The sequence below is a fragment of the Chelon labrosus genome (assembly GCF_963514085.1).
Source record: "Chelon labrosus genome assembly, chromosome: 5".
Taxonomy (NCBI): domain Eukaryota; kingdom Metazoa; phylum Chordata; class Actinopteri; order Mugiliformes; family Mugilidae; genus Chelon; species Chelon labrosus.
Genome location: NC_140341.1, coordinates 14,476,702 through 14,495,628, shown reverse-complemented (window position 1 = coordinate 14,495,628; position 18,927 = coordinate 14,476,702). Strand labels below are relative to the sequence as shown.

At 45.2% G+C, this 18,927-nt stretch overlaps 1 protein-coding gene across 2 annotated transcripts in view; it reads left to right on the top strand.

Annotated features, from left to right (window-relative positions):
• gsk3ba (glycogen synthase kinase 3 beta-a) overlaps positions 1–18,927 on the top strand; it is a 36,661-nt gene that overhangs the window by 3,765 nt on the left and 13,969 nt on the right. For both annotated transcript variants that reach the window (XM_084544202.1, XM_084544201.1), the window contains exons 2-3: positions 5,675–5,868; positions 15,720–15,803. In XM_084544202.1, the coding sequence (XP_084400328.1) occupies positions 5,675–5,868; positions 15,720–15,803 (278 nt within the window). The remainder of the gene's footprint in view (positions 1–5,674; positions 5,869–15,719; positions 15,804–18,927) is intronic.

Genomic DNA, 18,927 nt, shown 5'->3' with positions numbered 1-18,927 from the left:
AATGAACTAATTATACTCTCTGATTCCAAATGAAACAGCGGGGCTCGCAGACGAGACAAGAACCACCAGAATCGCTCGGGGATTTAAAAAGCCAGCGGAGTTTTGAGTCAGAGAGAGAAATCAGAGGATGCTTCAATCTCTGCTCGGTTTATTGGATACAATCAGTGTGGTCACACGACTGGGCGGCCGTGGCACTGCAGGCCGCGCAGCGATATCTAAAATCCATGCACCCTCCTCGTGTCTGATCAAAACCTCTGCCTCCATGTCGGCGCTGCTTGGCCGAGCTCGCTCGCTCGCTCGCTCTGTGTCAGTGCTGACATTCCTGCGACTGGATGTTCCAGTAGTGTAGTGAATTATCTCGTCAGCTGCCATCGCAGTGTCGGAACGCTTTGCACGGCTGCATGTACCTGGACGGCGCACACGCAGTTCGCGCTCGCGTTTGCTTGCGGCACAGTCCAGGAATGCAGCTAATTGGGCAGCGGTGGCCTAGCGGTTCGAGAAGTGCGCTCCCCCAGTGTGGCAGGTTGAAACCTGGCTGGGGAAAGGGATAATGCCTCTCTCTTATCAACACAGCATTCATAATAGATGTCATTTTGATCTGCACTCTACCTCTGCCGCGCTACATAAACCGTCTAACTTATAGTCTATAATCTTGCAATAACACCGTCATGACCCACATTTTTGAAACAATTAAACAGGTTTGTAGTATCACTGTAGTCATCCCTCAGCGTTTGACTTCTCGGTATGTGTGACATGATTTATCTGTTAGAGCCACGCAGTAAATAAACGCTCCATATAAGCGAGTAACTGTCTGCCAAATATGAGCGCAGCGAACACATGGACAGTTTGGCAGGTTCACGTTCTGTGGCATTCACGTGTGGTGATGCAACGGGGATGGTACGGAAATTATTCTTCACCCTGCAATAAATGCATGACTAATTTTACTACTATCAGCCACAACATTATGACAGGTAAAGTTGATAACGTGGACCATCTTGTGACAATGCAGTGTCCTGCTGGGAAATTTTTGCACCTGGCATTCATGTGGACGTTACTTAGACACGTACCACCCACCTAGATCAACTCACAAAAACATGAAAAGCAGCACAAGGTGTTGACCTGGCCTCCAAATTCACTAGATCCCAAACTGATCTAGCAATCTGTGGGATGCACTGGAACATGCCTGATCCACAGAGGCCCCTCCCCTCCCCCCATAGGACCCAAAGACCCCCTCTAACAACATCCTGTTGCTAGACACCACAGGACACCCTTAGGAGACCCATGTCCATTCTCTGATGAGTCACAACCCTTGGAGGCGCAAGGGAGACCTACACAATATTAGGAAGGCGGTCATAATGTTATGCCTGATCGCTGTACGCAAGCTCCAAAGAGCGCCAAGAGGAGTAATGGTCTTGAATGCAATGAAAACACCTAACAACTAACAGACAATTATCTTTTAACAGAGGAAGTATGCACCGCTGAGCTTCAGTGCGTCAGGCAGTGAGCAACAACCGATTTGTCAGTTTTCAGTTTGTGAAATGAAATGCTCGGAACGAATAAAAAAAAAAAAAAAAAAAAAAGTCAATAATTAGAGAAGGTTTGCAGCTGTGGAAAGAAATTCTCAATAAAAGTGTGAATCGAATTTGCCGGCTCGCGCAAAAACTCTGCCGGGGACTGCGTGAGGCTCGGCACTCAAACTTCCTACGCTGCGTGCGTGACACTGAAGTGCTCGCACAAATTTCAGGATGTGGATCAGAAAGAAATGTATTGTCTTTTAAAAAGTAATAAACCTGAGGCAAGTAACTAATTTAACTTCTTAAAAGCACAACACATTCTCTCTTATTTGCGTGTGTCAACCTTCAGTCATGTGTGTAAGATGAGGTTGATAAATTTAGGCCAAGGAAATGCAGACAATCTGTACTTCCGAGAGATTCGCGGCAACAGGTTGGTAAATCCTTAGTCCTATTTGTTTCATTAAATGATCTTATTTCTACTTTAAGGCATTTTTTGGCAGCCTAAGTTGAGACGCACACTTTGGAACCTGTGACCAAACCTCTTCCCTGCACGCATCCTCGCAACTGCTCCACAGTAGTGCGGGTTTTTCCCCCTCTGCGTGCACGTGTTAGCCATATTCAGTGGTGGCCTGGTCTAGTCTGCTGACCTGAATCAACTATTGATGCCTCTGGCTAAAAGTTGCACCAGCTGCCTCTCTGCTGCTCCACTTTGTGGCAGAGCAATATAGCATATGTATGTGAAGTAAGGCGCTGCGACACCAGTTGTAATCTTGTGGCAGGTTGGTTGACCAGGTAACCGCGGCAGCACTTCAAACGCACCTTATATTCTGTTTGTACGTTTGTTTTTTTACATTACTTTATATTTTAAAGGAACATTTTCCATTTTCCAAGAGACATCTTTCGCCGTTTAACTTTCTGGTGTTCCCCTTAAGATAATTTATTAGAATAAAAATAATTCAGGCTTGAAAATGAGCGGAATCTCATTTCAGATGTGTTGGTTTTGATTGCGGCCTTTTTCTTCTTCTTCAAAATGAAGGGAACATCTGTGCGACGGAGAATGAAAATTAGACTTTTTACAGATTAAAGTGAGAAAGGCCGCGCTTCCTATAGGCCTCCAATCAGTCCCTCAGAATGTAAAAGAAATATAATGCCGTTTCAGTTCAAGTGCGGTCTGATTTCTCGGTCATTTCTCGTTGGCAGCGGTGTGGGATCTCGCTGCGAGCTGAATATGTGCATGTCTGTGCGTGTGTGTGACTGTGCACAGACTTTTCTCACGGTTTGAGGAAGTGCAGAGGCGTCATAGAAATGGCCTTGCAGGAATATGTAGGCGGAGTTAGAGTCCTCTCTCTCACCCTCTCTCTCTCTCACACACACACACACACACACACACACGGTCTCAGAGAGTCTATTTCTGGTGTTGCAGAATCCGTCTTCAGTTTCTCTTTCTAGACTGGGTCCTGGAGAAAGAGATGTTAGTTGTTTTTTTTGTTTATTTTACATGCAGCTTTCCCCTGCTTTTTACCTTCCCCCCTCTCACTGTTACGGCATCTTCAAAATGCATAAAACTATCATTTTTGTGTTTGGTTTGGACACTGGATGTGTAGTTTTTTGCCTTGAATAAGGCAATGAATAATTCTGCTGGAAAATGAGCTCCGTATGAAAGCGGCAGATCTCCTCTCGCTACAACCAAAGCGTTGACGTTTTTAAAATAAATCAAGTGATGCAGGTTTGAACAGGCTGTTCATTTGACATACACACGAGACGACTCGTCAGCTGGTGGTTCGCCAGAAGTCAACATGACATGTCCACCTGTCGTGGATAAGACCCAGTGGCCCGCCGGCGTCGTCCATGTGGAGGTGGTTTGCTGCCACTGCATGCTGCGTGAGCTTTCTGCTGAACAACACGGGGATCTGCAACAGCCAAGGTTACGAAGCGGCTCTAATCCGTCCATCAGCGTGATTTTATACGAGCTATTGGCGAATGCGGTTTGCAGAGGTTTGAATGTGTTTGATTTATTTAGCTGCCGCTCCTGAAGTTCGTGGGATACGCCAATAAACCGAGTTAGAGGATTTAGAAAGGATTCACGTGTTGTTCGAAGGGTCGGTTGTGGAGGTTTTGGAGTTAATTTCAGAGCCTAACAAACATTTGTGGCATGTGACACACACTCCGGCCCGGTCGTCCTTTTAACTGCCTGCTTATGTGGACTTTACCCTTTGACACCACCATGGAGAGAGTGAGGCAATGTGAGGCAGATAGAGAGAACCCTTTAAACTCGACTTTAAGGCCCCTTTACTTAATAGATTTTAGAGACAAAATCTCATCTCATGCTACCTTCAAATGGGGTCGTGTTTTCTGTGCTTGTGAGTTCATATGAACGTTCCCTCTTGGGGTATTCACGGCCTCACAAGTGGACAAGAACTTAAGGTCCTAGTTTACCAGTTGTGACGTGTGTTTGCTGACGTTTTCAGAAATGGCGGAGGTGCATGGTAAGTTATTATTTTGTAATTTGGCTGTTGTTGCCGTCATTTTATCATTGGTCCGAGTAAAATGTTGACGTTCCCAACAACCTCATCTGTTCTTTATGCCCTTTGGCTTTCCTGCATTTGGTTACCAGGTCATTAACTTGCTGAAATGTCAAGACGCCAACAGTTGACTAGCAGAGGTGTTCTCACAACTTACGACTGCTGTTACCTCTTGAAGCACAACGTCCCATATCCACGAGTTCCATTTGAAGGCAGCAATATTCCCACAGTGTGACTTTTGCATATTATCAACGACACTGTAGCCAAACTGTACGGTTTACACAGAAAAATGTTTGGCCTTTACTCTATTTGTTATGCCTCTCTGCATCCCCTCAGGCCTTGGCGTGGTAGTGCAAGAGTCTTTTGCTGGTGCATTGGCCTAAATAACCTAACCAGCCACACCTGGGTGTGGATAAAGGCTAATAAAAGGGCCGCTTGCTGCCACAAAAGCCAAACCATTTGTTTTGTAACCATGATGTTGTATTAGGGGCCTGTTCACACCTTGCATTAAGATCCGATCTGGTCTATCTGACCGTGTAAAAGACGGGCTTGAACACCCCCAGGACGCATTGAGATCACATTTAAGAGATCCGATCTCTGACCACATTTGGAGGCGGCCTGGGTCACGTGTTCCCGCATTCTTTTGGTGGTGTGATCGCAGTGCGTCCTGAGTCACATTAACGGCCGCCTATACTCGCCACACCACTATTATGAATGATCGCCTAAGAAATGACGAAGTATCATGAGTGATGTCTGTTCATTAGTCATGAGAGCCTTTTAAAATATTCTGTCCTTGGAGCTGTTAATCTACTAAATAATAAATAAATCTAATCAAGAATTAACAAATGAAAGTATTTAATATGAGTACACGAGTGTGATTCTGTCATTAAATAACGTATTAGCATGTGGTTAATTATTGATGCGGTTGTGTTACTATATAAGGAACCGCGTGGTGTTAAGTTGAGAGTTTCCTCATTACAGGTTTCTTTTTATATGCCTTTATTACCAGGGATCACTGTGCGTATGGAAACTTCCAGGGTTGGAGTTATAATCTGAGTTTTGTGCAGGTCTGACCAACGTCAGGGCGGAGATCAATAAATAACAAATAAATGTGTTTGCCAAAGTCGTGACGCACACACATAAAACAGCTCTGCGGCGGTAGAGATCCATCGGGGATGGCCGCTGTTAAAATATTCTACTGCGCCTCGAATGATGTTGTGGAAACTGACATTAGATTTGAAGACTGATTTGGAGACGCATGTTAATGCTGGGTCTGAACACACGTACTTAAAGCTAGCCACTTGGATTGTCCAGATCAGATCTTAAAGCAAGGTCTGAACAGGCCCTTTATGGTAAGACCCTGAAGGTGGGACGTAACGTGATTAGGGGCTCATCCGGGGTCCTCCTGGAGGAACCCTTTCGATGTGGGAAGTGCCCCTTTTCACCTCCACTGACTGCGCAGTGGCAGGCCAGGTGTCTTTGGATGGCGCATGGCTGGAGAGGCCTGAGAGTCACCAGTTTCTTCCTGCCCCAGAAGCTAACTAAACCAATTTCCTCTCCTGTACCTGAATCTGCTACACCTTACGGTTCCAACCACTGCTTTGTTCTGAACGCCTGCTCGTCTCTCTCTCTCTGCAGGGGATAAAGATGGCAGCAAGGTAACGACAGTTGTGGCCACCCCAGGCCAGGGTCCCGACCGGCCACAGGAGGTGAGCTACACGGACACTAAGGTCATCGGCAACGGCTCGTTTGGCGTCGTCTACCAAGCTAAACTCTGTGACTCTGGAGAGCTGGTGGCCATCAAGAAGGTCCTGCAAGACAAGAGGTTTAAGGTAAAACATGCACAGATGCACAATGCATCTTCAAGCTCACTCGTCGACAAAAAGCAAGAATGAAATTGAGAAGTGTTTTTGGAAGATAATTCACATAAACTTGCACAATGTGACCAAAGTAGTGAGTTGTCACATTAATGAATATAAGTATCTGTGAAAGAGATATGAATGGAGTGATCTTTCTCACAAACGGGGAGATCAGAGAAGCTGCGAATCAAGAGAATACAAAGGAGAAACTTCTCTTCAGTGTTTTGCAAGAGGGTTCTGTGACTGTGTGTGTTTGTGTGTGTGTGTGTGTGTGTGTGTGTGTGTGTGCGCTCGAAGTGGGAGGGTCTTTTTTCACACAAACAAACTTGAACCCATTAATACTCCGTCATCTGTCAGATTTAGTTCAGTTGCCACCTTGGAGATGTCATCTTTCTTTCCAAGTAATGCTCGGCTGGAATCCTCCTCCTGCGCTTTGAATAGATTTGACTGATGGCTTGTTGTTTCTCCGCTGAGGCAACATTGTCTCTGCTCCCTCGGTGTGGGGCCTCACTGACAGCGCTGACACGGTCATAAGTAACCCTGTCATGAGGCCCACCCCGCTTATGATCATATTGCGGACGTATTGTTTACATTGAAGACGGTGAAATCTGATTTGCAATATCGGGCTGCATAAACCGGGATCCTGTAACCTGTTTACTACAGATTTAAATAGGTCAACAAGTTGGTGCTTTCTCCAATGTAAATTACGTAGGTATATTTAACTCTTTTTATTGTGAATCGGGTATAATCGGAAAAACAACATTCAGGCTGAAAAACAAAAATAATTAAAATACTCCCTCGTGTCGGAAAACAACTCGTCAACTCGGTCGTGATTTTGGTAGTAGCTGCCGTTACCCAGGATGTTACACATAAACCACGGAAACATAAAAGGTCGGATAAAACGACTCTCAAACCGGGAACACGGAACTTCCGTCACCACTTGAATGCAGCACAACGTGCATACGTTTGTAAACAAACAACACGGCGGCGGCGGCGGTGGTGTGGGACTTTTTCAAAGTTTCCGAGGATGACACTTCTCTGGCTGTTTGTAATAAATGTTTAAAGAAAGTGATACGAGGTGGAAAAATCAGCACCAGCTTTAATACCTCGAACATGAAAAGTCATTTGAAACATAGCCATCGATTCGATGGGGTTTTGAAGGCGCATGAGGACGCCTGCGCGGCATTACTTTTGCTCATTAGTCTTCCTCATCTTCAGGTATGTTATCGGTTATCGGTATCGGTTTTTAAAAAAAGTTATCGTGCATCCCTAGTACCAATAGCTTGGCTTCTTTACGAGTGGTCAAACTAGAATATTTGAGTTCCTTGAAACCGAGAGCTCGGGATATGAAACAATCCTGACTGTAGCCCAATTAAGATAAGTCTGCAGAATAGCTGTTTAGTATCATGGGCTTTAAATATAAGACAGTAGTTTAATTGCAAGATTGGGTTTAAGTAAAACTGGAAAAGGGCTCAAGGAGTTACTGAATTACGACCAGTGTCAAAATGATGCCGATGCAGTCTGAGAAAACATTACTGCCATAAAGCCTAAGAGGTCTATATGATTGAGGGTGGCCTGTCATCATCTATATATGTTATACATGTAGGACAAATTTTTCAGTTTTGTTCAACAGCCCAGAAATATACGACAGAAGACCATGTAAGTTTAATGAAATGTAGTGCGTCGTCAATGATGATGGGTGAAGTTGGCGGGCACCGACATAAACTAACCTCAACTGTCAGAGTTGATCGGCACACGACGCAAACATAGAGTTCCTTTAAACTGCAGGCTTTTGGTTCCTACCACCAAACTCACCACGCTGACAGCAGATTTGGGGTGTTGGGTGAGTAGCGTTGGAGCGGCAATGGCGTTCACTGGGGCGTCCACTAGCGGCCGACCTTCAGCTACAGAGCGATCGGTGACGAGCGAATAACTTCACACGTGGACAGGCCATAAACATTGATCCTCGATAACATCTATTAAAAACTAGATTCGTCGCAAGCTTATTGAACCGGACGGCTTTCGTTCATGATACACGCACCTGATACACTGGCAACCTGCAATGGAGCGACGGTTAGTTTAGTTTTTTTTTTTAATTAGAAGCGCACCACGAGCTATTCCTGTCTAAATACAGCAATTACTGTGCAATTCTGGATGGATTCAGTTAACGTTTAACTTTCAGGGCAATCATGAAAAGCTTTCGTGGTAATTGGAGGGAGCACATTTCTGCTTTATGATCACAGGAAAGGACTGTTAACACCGTACAGCGTGACAGCCGACGCAAGAAACACCAAAAAATCCACACTTCACGGTCGAGTTTTATGCTGTTCATGCTCTCAGTTCGTTTATGCATTTATAATAGAGGGCGGCGGCAATGGACAAGAAGTCTACCTTAAATAAAAAAAGTCTTGGAGCAGAGCCTGGTTCAGCGTGCGTGCAACGAGAGACCGTTTTCACAGCAGACGTTTTGAGTTGTCATGTGTCATGGGTTCCCTTAACCGTGACGGTGTGCCCATAAGCCGGCTTGCACTAAACTGGCAATTCAGATATGTTGTTTTTCTACTCGTTGTTGTTCAGTCCAAACTACTTAATTTGTGCAAATTTAGAATTCACATCCAGAATAACATTTAGAAAGTACAAAATACAATAAGCACAAGGTAATGGGAGTCACTGACCACGGCAGTAAGTTAATAATGCCAAAATTTATGAATAAATATGAAGCTTTGTGATAGTCGTTGTGTTTGTACTGTTAAATAAATATTGTTAAACTAAATCAATTAATTAAATCCTCGTCTAGTGTGACCTGCCAACGGGTTCGCTTGACTCAAACACAGAAGCCAGAGCCGTTTGCTTCTTGCTCATTATTCTGTGTCTGCTTGGCCTCTCTCAGGAGAGTCAGGGTGTGTTAGAAAGAGAAGGGAAGGCTTGACAAGCTCAGGCGCTCACTGTTCTGTCTCCCAGCCTCCCAACCTGCAGCTCCATTTCTCATGAGAGTTGCTGAAATTTTCCGTCAGATCTGCGCGCCTGTAGCTGTAGTTTCACCCAACTGGTTCAGCTAAATACTTCAGCAGCTCAGTGCCCCGGGTTTAACCTTTGTGGTGGTGCAGCAGCAGCAGCAGTTCAGTTTTTCAGCGTGTGGTAGTCCTCGGCTATCCGAAACCTGACAAGATCATTATGTCACTTAATGGTGTGGGGGTCGACCATCTGCCGCGAAATTTATTGCTTGTTAGGAACACACACGCACGCACCCCTTTGTGACTCTCCGTGCTGGCCACGATGAAGTCACGTCTTGTTCTTCCTGTTAGCCTGTGGTTAGCATGACACGCTAGCAGGTTGCATCTTCAAACGGCTCAGTGGTCGGCTGAAGATCACACTGTTTTACCGTTCAGTTTGATCTTTTCAGCCTCCGCTCTGTCTCCTGTTTTTGTTTTTTCCCCTCTGCGCCTCTTCCTGCTCGGCCGTTCTTCTCTTCTCTTGTTAAGAAAAGCGAAGCCAGCGAGCGTTAAGGCTCTTCACATGACTGTTAGGCGCCAACGTGCCGTCAAGTGTGCGTACCCCGTTACACACAAACACCTGCGTTCTATTTTCTTCTCCTCCTCTTCAAAGCTTTTCTCTCCACACTTCAGTTCTTTTATTTTTTTTTTTCCTGTCTGATTGGGTGCTCGTCTGTGAAGAGAGCCTGGGTTGACTCAGCCAAGCTACGGCCAACACGTGCAAAATGCTTTTATTTTCTCTCACTGACGCACGCTCAAGTCAAACGGGGAAATCATGTGAATAGGCCCCCACTTCAGGGTGTAGCTGATGAACGTTGGAGACGGTCTTGGTGGGTTTACAGTCTGCCAGTGGTGCATTATGGGATAGGTCCTTCTCCGTTCCCATCTGAGGGATCACATATCAGCCTATTGGAAAATGGATGCTCGCATTAGAGCTCTCGCTCGCGCAGTGAGAGCGTGTATAGTGGCGGCTGCTCTAAGGCTACATATTTGAAGAATAAGGATAGCTAAACACTGGGTTTTAGTTATTGATGGCATTAGTTTGTGTCTCTACCACTTATACCACCTTACTGCTGTAAATAGTCTCTGGAGACCCAGATATGTATTTATTTGTACCTGAAATAGTGAAAATAGTTACTAATACACTTACTAGTGTTGGATTAACAACTGCTAAAAACTATATAACGACTAAGGATTTTTTAAATTCGACTAATATGTGGCGAAGTCGACGTCGACTAGTTGATGACGTCACACATAAAAACACAGCAGAAAGTAATGCTTTGCAACAACAGTGAAATCTATATTCTTGACCTGAATACATATTGTGGCGTCTCACACAAGAGAAGCTACAGATGCTTTTCTGAAAGGTAATTGAAGCTTAAACACTCTCAGCCGTAGCCCACATCAACACCATAAACACCGTCAGTCTCTCTCGGCATATTAAAAAAAAGAAATAGAAACACGCTCTGCGACCGTAGCATCAGTGTCAACCAATAGAACACAACACTGAACATAAACACATGAGCTTATCAATACTTCGCAGCGTGTTGTAAGACAGAATAAAGTAGTCGGGATAAAACAACAACAACAAAAAATGCCGTATATCTCCGAATATATATCTCCTTTTCCGTGTATGCAATAGCAGCTAAAGGTCTAATAACTTTAGACGATGAAATTCACCAGCAAATTGTTGATTAGAGTCCTTCTCTCTGTTACCACATGACGTTTGGTGAAGGTGTTCATCGACTGCCGCTGAGAGGAGTTGGACCGTTCCTCTGTTAGCGTTAGCGGATGTCTTTTCAAATGCAGTAGTACATTTGTCTATTGCAGTAGTACATTTGTTGTACTTCAGGACTGACTTACATATTTTGCACGTCATGGTAGAATGGGCTTCATCTTCTTCCCCGCACTTGATGAACCGCTGCTAGTTTGCTACAATGACCCACTGGGCTCTCGGTGGCGTCGGTGTTGTTATTGTCACGTGATCAGCGACTAGTCGACTTCCTGCTTAAAGTGACGCGGTACAGCAGACTAGTCGATTAGTCTTTCCAACCCCTAGTAAGACCAGTTATGTGCAGTCTATTTTTATTCATTTACCTCTTCAGTTGGATTGAAACTGTCCACAGACATACGCCGATCAGGCATAACATTATGACCTAATATCCTAATATTGTGCAGGTCTCCCTTGTGCCTCCAGAACAGTTGTGACTCATCAGAAAATGGACGTGGGCCTTTTGAGGGTGTCCTGTGGTGTGTCTGGGGGGGGGGCTTTGGGTCCTATGGGTTGAGGGGATGAGCCTCTGTGGATCATCCCACAGATACTTGGACCATTTTGGGATCTAGTGAATTTGGAGGCCAGGTCAACACCTTGTGCTGTTTTTCCTGTTTTTTGAGTCGTTCCTAAAGCGGTTTTGGGTGTGGCTGCTGCCATCAAGGAGCGTCGTTGCTATGGGGTGGGGGTGCCTGGTCTGGTCTGGTTTAGGTGGGTGGTACATGTCTAAGTAACATCCACATGAATGCCAGGCCCAAACGTTTCCCAGCAGAACATTGGATTCTCACAAGATGATCAATGTTGTTTACTTCTCCTGTCAGTGGTCATAATGTTGTGGCTGATCAATGTATATACTGTATATTTCAACAAGCCAACAACCACAAGGAAAAGTAGCTTTAATAAAAATAACGTTTTACTCCTCCAAGCAAAAGTTACAAGATTAACAAGGGTTTTCTTCAGTGTACTGTTTATTATATTAAAGACTGAGATTTTTCTAGATCACTCCCTAACCTTAAATTCTTCTGTTCGAGCCAGTCCTTGGATTTTTATTAAGCCGTCTGAAGATCATTACCCTACGGAAAGATCTACTTCAGGTTCAGCTCCTCCAACTTCCTGACAGACATCTGCACACTGTTTGATATTACGCAGAATTCACAGTTGAATCAGTGACTACAAGCTCCCGGGTCCCTGAGGCAGCAAAGCAATCCCAAACCAGAACATTTTCTCCACCGCGCTCCACAGTTGTTATGAGATTCTTCTCCTGAAAATCTGTTTGCTACAGTACCCGGGGCGCATTAAATTGCACATTCAAATGTCTGAGTCTCTATATTCATTGGTGAATTATTATATATTTTTTGACTACATGGGTGATTTCTTATTTTATCTCTGTTTCTGATTGTAGACTCATCCCCATTTAACTGTAGATGAAATTTTGGGGGTACTTTAAGACTTTTCTTTTCACATCAGACAGTGTCCTCTTGGGCTGAATAGGATGCAACGGTTTGTCTTGGACAAAGCTGTCGGCCGTTCAATTCTTCACCACTTATACTTCACTTTCCTTACAGTAGAATGATCTATTTCAAATAATTTCGACATCTCTTTGAAATCCTTTGCCAGACCTATAATCATCCGCAACCTTTCTTTATTCTAACGGCTTTAGAGAGCACTTTAGATGTTGGCATCAGGACACCGCACACAGTAGCAAAGAGAACAGCAGGCCCTACATGTCCTCCTTAAATAATAATTGGCACCTAGGCTGTTACTCTGATTGCATTTTTAAGAATGTGGAGGTGTAATAAATGCGGGGGTGCACCCGTGACGGATCTGCTTTATTTAAATTATACAAAATCAATAAATTATTACATAAAATGGCAATTTTATGTGCCATTTATTCGGGATTTCTAAGTCTTGTGTAAACCACAGAAGTCGTCTCTTGTCTGCAGCCAGTTCTTAAGCTTTTGCCTAGGTGCAAAAAAAAAAAAAAAAAAGAAGTGTTTGCATTTGCATTGTGGTCTTAACCTCTTTCGAAAACTGGATGTGGTTTTGTCCGGCAGTATGCAAAAACAGCAGCATGAAGTGCTAAGGTGTTGCACTCCAGCCTGCAGCCGAGACAATCGAGGCGTTTTTTTTTCCTCCCTCTTTCTCCTTTTTCACTCCATCTGTCTCCTTTACGTCTCGCTCTCTCTCTCTCTTTCTGTCTGCTGGCTGGGCTACTGGAGTATGACAGGTCAGCAGGAAGGACTGCAGTATGACTGGAGCTGGGCAGGGCTTTACTCAACAGCCTGTCTGCTCCTCCTCCTCCATATGGTACCATCTCTCGCGCACATAACGACACACGGAGGCAGACACACCCTCAAAAACACTCCAGTGCGAGAAAACGAGGGCGTTACCCGCAGTCCACAATGGTTCAGCTGGTCTGTGACCCTCGTGCGGTGACGTCACTTTATGATGCAGGGTGCGTGCATGTGGTCGTGGCCGTGCAAGGAGGGAGGACTGAAGGAGCCGTTTGCATCTGACCGGACTGGAGTGACTGTCCGTGCGAGATGCTCTGCTGAGATGACGAGGCCTTGTGCGGTGCACAGGCGTCTCTCTGTGCTCCGTTAAAAATGAACGACGGGGGTTTAAATCCTCGTAAAGTGAGGGACAGCAGCACGTCTGCCTCCACCAGCCAGCGCGGTGCTGACCCACATAACGGGCGATCTCATTAGTCACCCGTTCAGACAGTCGGCGAGCATCACAGACGGTTTGTGCCATTTTGCCCAGCGCATTCAGGCAGTCAGCTAGTCGGCCTGTCAGCTTCTTTATCGGTCATATAGTTATAGAGCAGAAACAATTAATTTAAATTTACGCTGATCAGGCATAATGTGGTGTAGGTCATCTGAGGGTGTCCTTTGGGTCCTATGGGTTGAGGGGAGGGGCCTCTGTGGAACATCCCGCAGATACTCGATCAGTTTGGGATCTAGTGAATCTAGAGGCCAGGTCAACGCCTTGTGCCGTTCTTCTTGTTTTTTTGAGTTGTCGCTAAACCGTCTTTGTGTGTGTGTCTGTGTCAGGCTGCATCCTGCTGTGGATGGCTGCTGCCATTAAAGAGTGTCATTGCTATGGGGTGGGGGTGCCTGGTCTGGTCTGGTCTAGGTGGGTGGTGCATGTCTAAGTAACATCTACACGAATGCCAGGTCCAAAAGTTTCCCAGCAGAACGTTGTACTGTCACAAGACGATCGATGTTATTTACATCTCCCGTCACTGGTTTTAATGTTGTGGCTGATCGGTGTATTCACAAGTGGATCCATTCCTTTGGGGGGTACATGTCTAAGTAATATCCACACGAATGCCAGGTCCAATTTCATTGATTTCATATATTAATCATATTTTTTTCTCTATTTATTGTTTTATGTGATTATAACAAACTTGGACCTGGGGACAGTTGGGCAGTTTTTCTTGTCTTTGAGTGAAATAATCCGTTAACAATATATTTGTCCAGTAAGCCTCTCGTCAATTGACTTTTTATTTTAATAAAAAAGACACAGCGGTGAGCAGATTTTTCATTTCCCTCTTCTTGTCTCGTTTTATTCCCGCGGGTAGAATTCATTACCCAGACAATATCATAAAATTAAAAACTCGGCTCATGAAGTTTTACACCAGCTTCAATCGGCTTCAAATAAAAACATATACGACTCCGAATGACTCCCTCTCCGCGTGACGAGACACCAGCGCATCAGGTCACTGCCTGCTCCCCGCTCTTTGGTCGGGCCAGCTAATTGCGCATCCTGCAATTGTCTCACCGACGTCTTCCTCCTAGAAACACTCAGCACGCATTGTCCGGGCCGAGCGGTTGACGGCCAGCTTGTTTGTTATCCCGACGCTCACGCAGTTTCCTGTTTGCTCAATCATTTTGTCAGCTAATTAGCTCGGTGTTCAGCCTGTTAACCGACACATTAGTCAGCGAGCTAATCTACTGAGGTGTAAATCACCGCTCATGAAGATATACACCTCAGAAAGACTGGGTAATAAGATGGTTGTAATTATTATATTGTTCACAGAACTCGCTGATCTTTATCAAATACCAAGAATCTGATAATGTTCGCTGACACTGCACTGGTAGAACACTGATTGTCTTTTTATACTAGGGAAAATTAAGCGGTTATGCAAACGAGTGGCTATAATAAATGTAATATTCAGAATATTAACCTGCATATGACTGCTAAAACAAAAGTCAGATTATTATGTAATGACTCCGCTCCTGTGCCGCACGCTGATCTTTTGCTTTGCATCCAGTTTTGTGCGTCGTGTTCTCCGCGTTCAGAACGCTATTTATTTTTCTACACTCTCCAAATGTTACACAAGCACTTTAGTTCAAGCCATCACAAAGTGCTGTGATGAGGAGGAGGAGGAGGAGGAGGAGGAGAAAGAGGAGGAGGAGGAGGGAAGGGAAATGGAGAATGGGAGGAAATATGAACTGTAATGGAAATGTTAAAGCTTTATGTAATGCTTGAATTCCTGCCCACCCTTGAGAACGTCCATATGCGTGACCGTTTTCTGCATGGACGCGCTGAGTATGAGTATAGATGGCACGCTCCACCAGGATTCAGCGCTTACATTTTTGTTCTAGTTGCCCTGTAAAGGTCCCAACACTGCAATGTGAACCCAATCATAAAAGCCGCTGTCTGTCTGGTTGCTAACAGAGGCTATTTTCTGTAGGTGTTGTCGCTTTTAATGGGAACAGACAATATGCCACACGGTAGATAATTGAGGGCTTTTCTGTGTTTTTCCGTTTCATTCTTTCGCTGCCGCCACATCCAATTTTCTCATATCCTGATCGCTGACAAACCGGCACACTGGCTTGTGACAGCGATGCGGTCGTCAATGAGATTATTGTTGAGCCAGATGACTAATGGCGTGCGTGTTTTTCTGTCATGAGACACAGCGATATAAAGTTGCTTTTCCTTAAACGAGCCATCGCCGTTAAACCCTCACATACTACTTTCTGTGATCTCTCATTTTAATAAAGGTGTCCGAAGCTCAACATTTACCGTGTCTTTCCTGTCTTGTTTTCGTTCAGAACCGCGAGCTGCAGATCATGAGGAAGTTGGACCACTGCAACATAGTGCGCCTGCGCTACTTCTTCTACTCCAGTGGAGACAAGGTGAGTCGGCTGAGCGTGCATCTCCTGATTCTTCTCCCGCCCCTCGTCTGAGGTTTGCATAATTAGCCGCGCACGGCCGCATACCGCTGTAAATAAAGCCGGGCTCAGACCGCAGGAGCTTTAAAATCTTTTGAAAATCTGGTTGCAAGTAGAAACCTCACACATATTCTCTGTAATCTCTCTCTAACGCACGTTACAGGATATAACTCAGCAGGAGGCTGAACAAGACGTGAACGAGGAGAATGATTGAGGGGGGTGTCTATTTCTTAGAGAGAACTGGAGCTGAGATTTTAACCGTGTTAAGTGTCAATATAACGTTAGCCGTGTACCGAGGTAATCCTTCATATTTTAAATCCTACATATAAAAGATGTTTGATATTAATCAGGCGTGCATTTTTGGGAGATGAGAGCAGATCTGTAAACATCTCACATTACAAGATAATCTGGGCCAAATAGATCAACATGCAGTGTAAATATCTGCCATGTTTTTACCGTTGTTCTCCTAAAATTGTCTGTTCAGCATATTCTAGTCATCAACTGCATATTATTCAGTAGAAAGATTCCTTTGTTTCCTTTCTACTGACTGTCACCGCCTATGACAAAATCTTATAGGATTATCTTAAAAGTACAGTTTGAATTAAAGCATAAAGGCTGTGACTCGGCATTTAGAGCAAGAGACTGAACCTCCAGTTGCTCCGTGGACTTGGCACTGGTGGGTAGACGTGTCACTTTGACCTTAAAGCACTTTGAGTACCAATACTTAGAAAAACTTTATAAATACCATTTATCTCTTGTTGGTGTTAATTTTGACTTCTGGATTTTCGACTGTGATTCACCTTCAAGTGCACAGTTTATAATTTAGGTCGGATTCAGCCATACTACGTCTTTTTTTTCTTCCATTATGTTTTCTGTGTTGCCTTTTAAACTGTTTGCTCCTCTAAGCCACATCATCTCTCGTCATATGCCTGACCCTTGGCCTGTTTAGCCTTAATACACACAGTAGAACATCCAGTACTCGGTGACAGGGAAGTCCCACTCTCTGCCTTGATGTCTGTCCCCCGTCGACCGTCGGAGATCCCCTGGAGACTACCGGGCTGGGCTATGTCATTCAACCGGGCCAACAAACAGGCCAAGGTCTGTGTGTCAAATATAGACACACTTGGACTTGGCACACACGCTGTTGGGACTATACCCATGACGCTGCACTTAGGAATGCTCCCCCTGTTGCACACCTACCGACGCCAAGGAGAGCTGTTGAGGATCATAGGGGAGGGGAGGGGTGGGGGTTGGTGGGAGGAGAACGGACAGGGAGATGGATTAGAGCCATCTATTTGCCAGGCCAGAGGGTGTCAGTTAATTATAGATTCGCACGAGCCCTCCCCTCCGTTAGCTCCACCCCTGTTCCCACCTCTCGTCTCATGCCATGTGCCCACTGACCTCTGGGAATCACTGGCAGCCCCTGGCGGAAGCGTTTGCAGAGTTGCAGAATCTTTTTATTTATTTCTTTTTTTTGACAAATGAGTTTTCTTTCTACTGCTTTCACCTTTAAACCTTTTTAATCTTCCCCATCCTGCGTTCCCTTTCATGTAGCGATCCATTTCTTTTTTTCCCCCTTCCCTCCCCCCCTTCACTGTGTCGCTCTGCTAATTGTGGACACCGGCCTCATGGTGTTGGTATGGGGATTTACCACCCGTAGAGACTTGGAGTGAGAAAAGAGAGGAGAGAGGGCTCCTAGTGAAGTAGGCCAAAAAAAATGTTGGTTGAATGTTGGCGCATGGATGGAGCGCCTGAGACAAGTTGATGGACAGGTGACAGAACGATATCGACGGAGAGACGGAATGAGGTCGGGTCAGACGTGTGTGCAGGTGCCGTCTGCGTGCGAGGGTCCGCGGTGGGTGCAGCTCTGAGGGCTGAGAGAGGGCCGCTGCCTAGCTGTAGCTGTCAGCGTGTGCACAGGTAGTCTTATGCAACTGCTGGCATGTGGCGAGCCTGACGCACACAGTGTGCTTTTGCTTTTACCCTTTAACCACTTGTATAATACCGTGTTTAAACGGAAGGCCACCGGTCCAATCAGCGTGGGCTGGTAAGCAAACAGTCGCGGTGAGAGTGCACGTTAGACGTTGCGTCTTAAAAAGGCATCTGTTCAGGCTACAAACAAGCCGAAAACGTTCAGGCAACATACAAATATAAAGTAGAAAATTCAGAAATGTCAGTGTGGAACCTGTTGAGGGATCTGTAGTCATCTTCCCAGAAACCAACCCCTTTCCCTCTGCATGATCCCAAACCATCTGTCAGTGACTGTATGCACTAGAATATGCAACATTAACATGTACATATGTTAAAAGAGTACAAATATCTTAAGACCTTTACATTACGATGCTCTTAAACCCAGGTACGGTAACATCACAGCCATCTCCTCTGTTTATGTTGCAGCTTAGTGTTACATAAACACTTCCAGCTAATTAAATTATGTGCAACTAAATTACGCTCAATGAACCTGGAGCTTTCGGGCCCCCTGGAGGGTCACTCGGCCACTTTACCGGCTTGGCGAATTAGCTGGAGCGGAGGGAGAGCGCGAGAGGAGCTGCCCGAGTCATTTAATCGCCGTGTTCTTGTTGTACATTTTAAGAACAAGCTCATTTTGTCAACCTTTCAGCTGAGCTGCTGCGTTCATAGGTCAGATTATCAACTTGGCGAAGGTGGCGACAACTGTTTCTACCTAATCTTGAGAGGCCCTTGTCTGGCAATTTGCGAATCTTAAATCCTTGATTGTTTTATGGTTGCGTGTCGTGCTGATGTGGTGTGTATTTCTAAATTGATGTGTTGCGAGAGGCGCCTAACGACGAGAGAGCGGCAGGAAAAATAACCGGAAGGGCCCACAGCTCTATTTTTCCCCTGGTTTAATCCGGCTGTGTCCATCCCAGTGTAGCTTTCTGGTTGCCAGGACCATCTGGCCTTTACAATTGATGCCTACACGCAGGAAAGGTATTCCAAATACGCATGCAGATGTTTACAGGCAACATTGCTTCGGAGTAATGACTCAGGTTTAATGAGTTGGTAGAGCCGTTGTGGGATCTGGCAGCTTCTGCGGCAGTGCCTGAAAACGTATCCGCACATGTCTCTG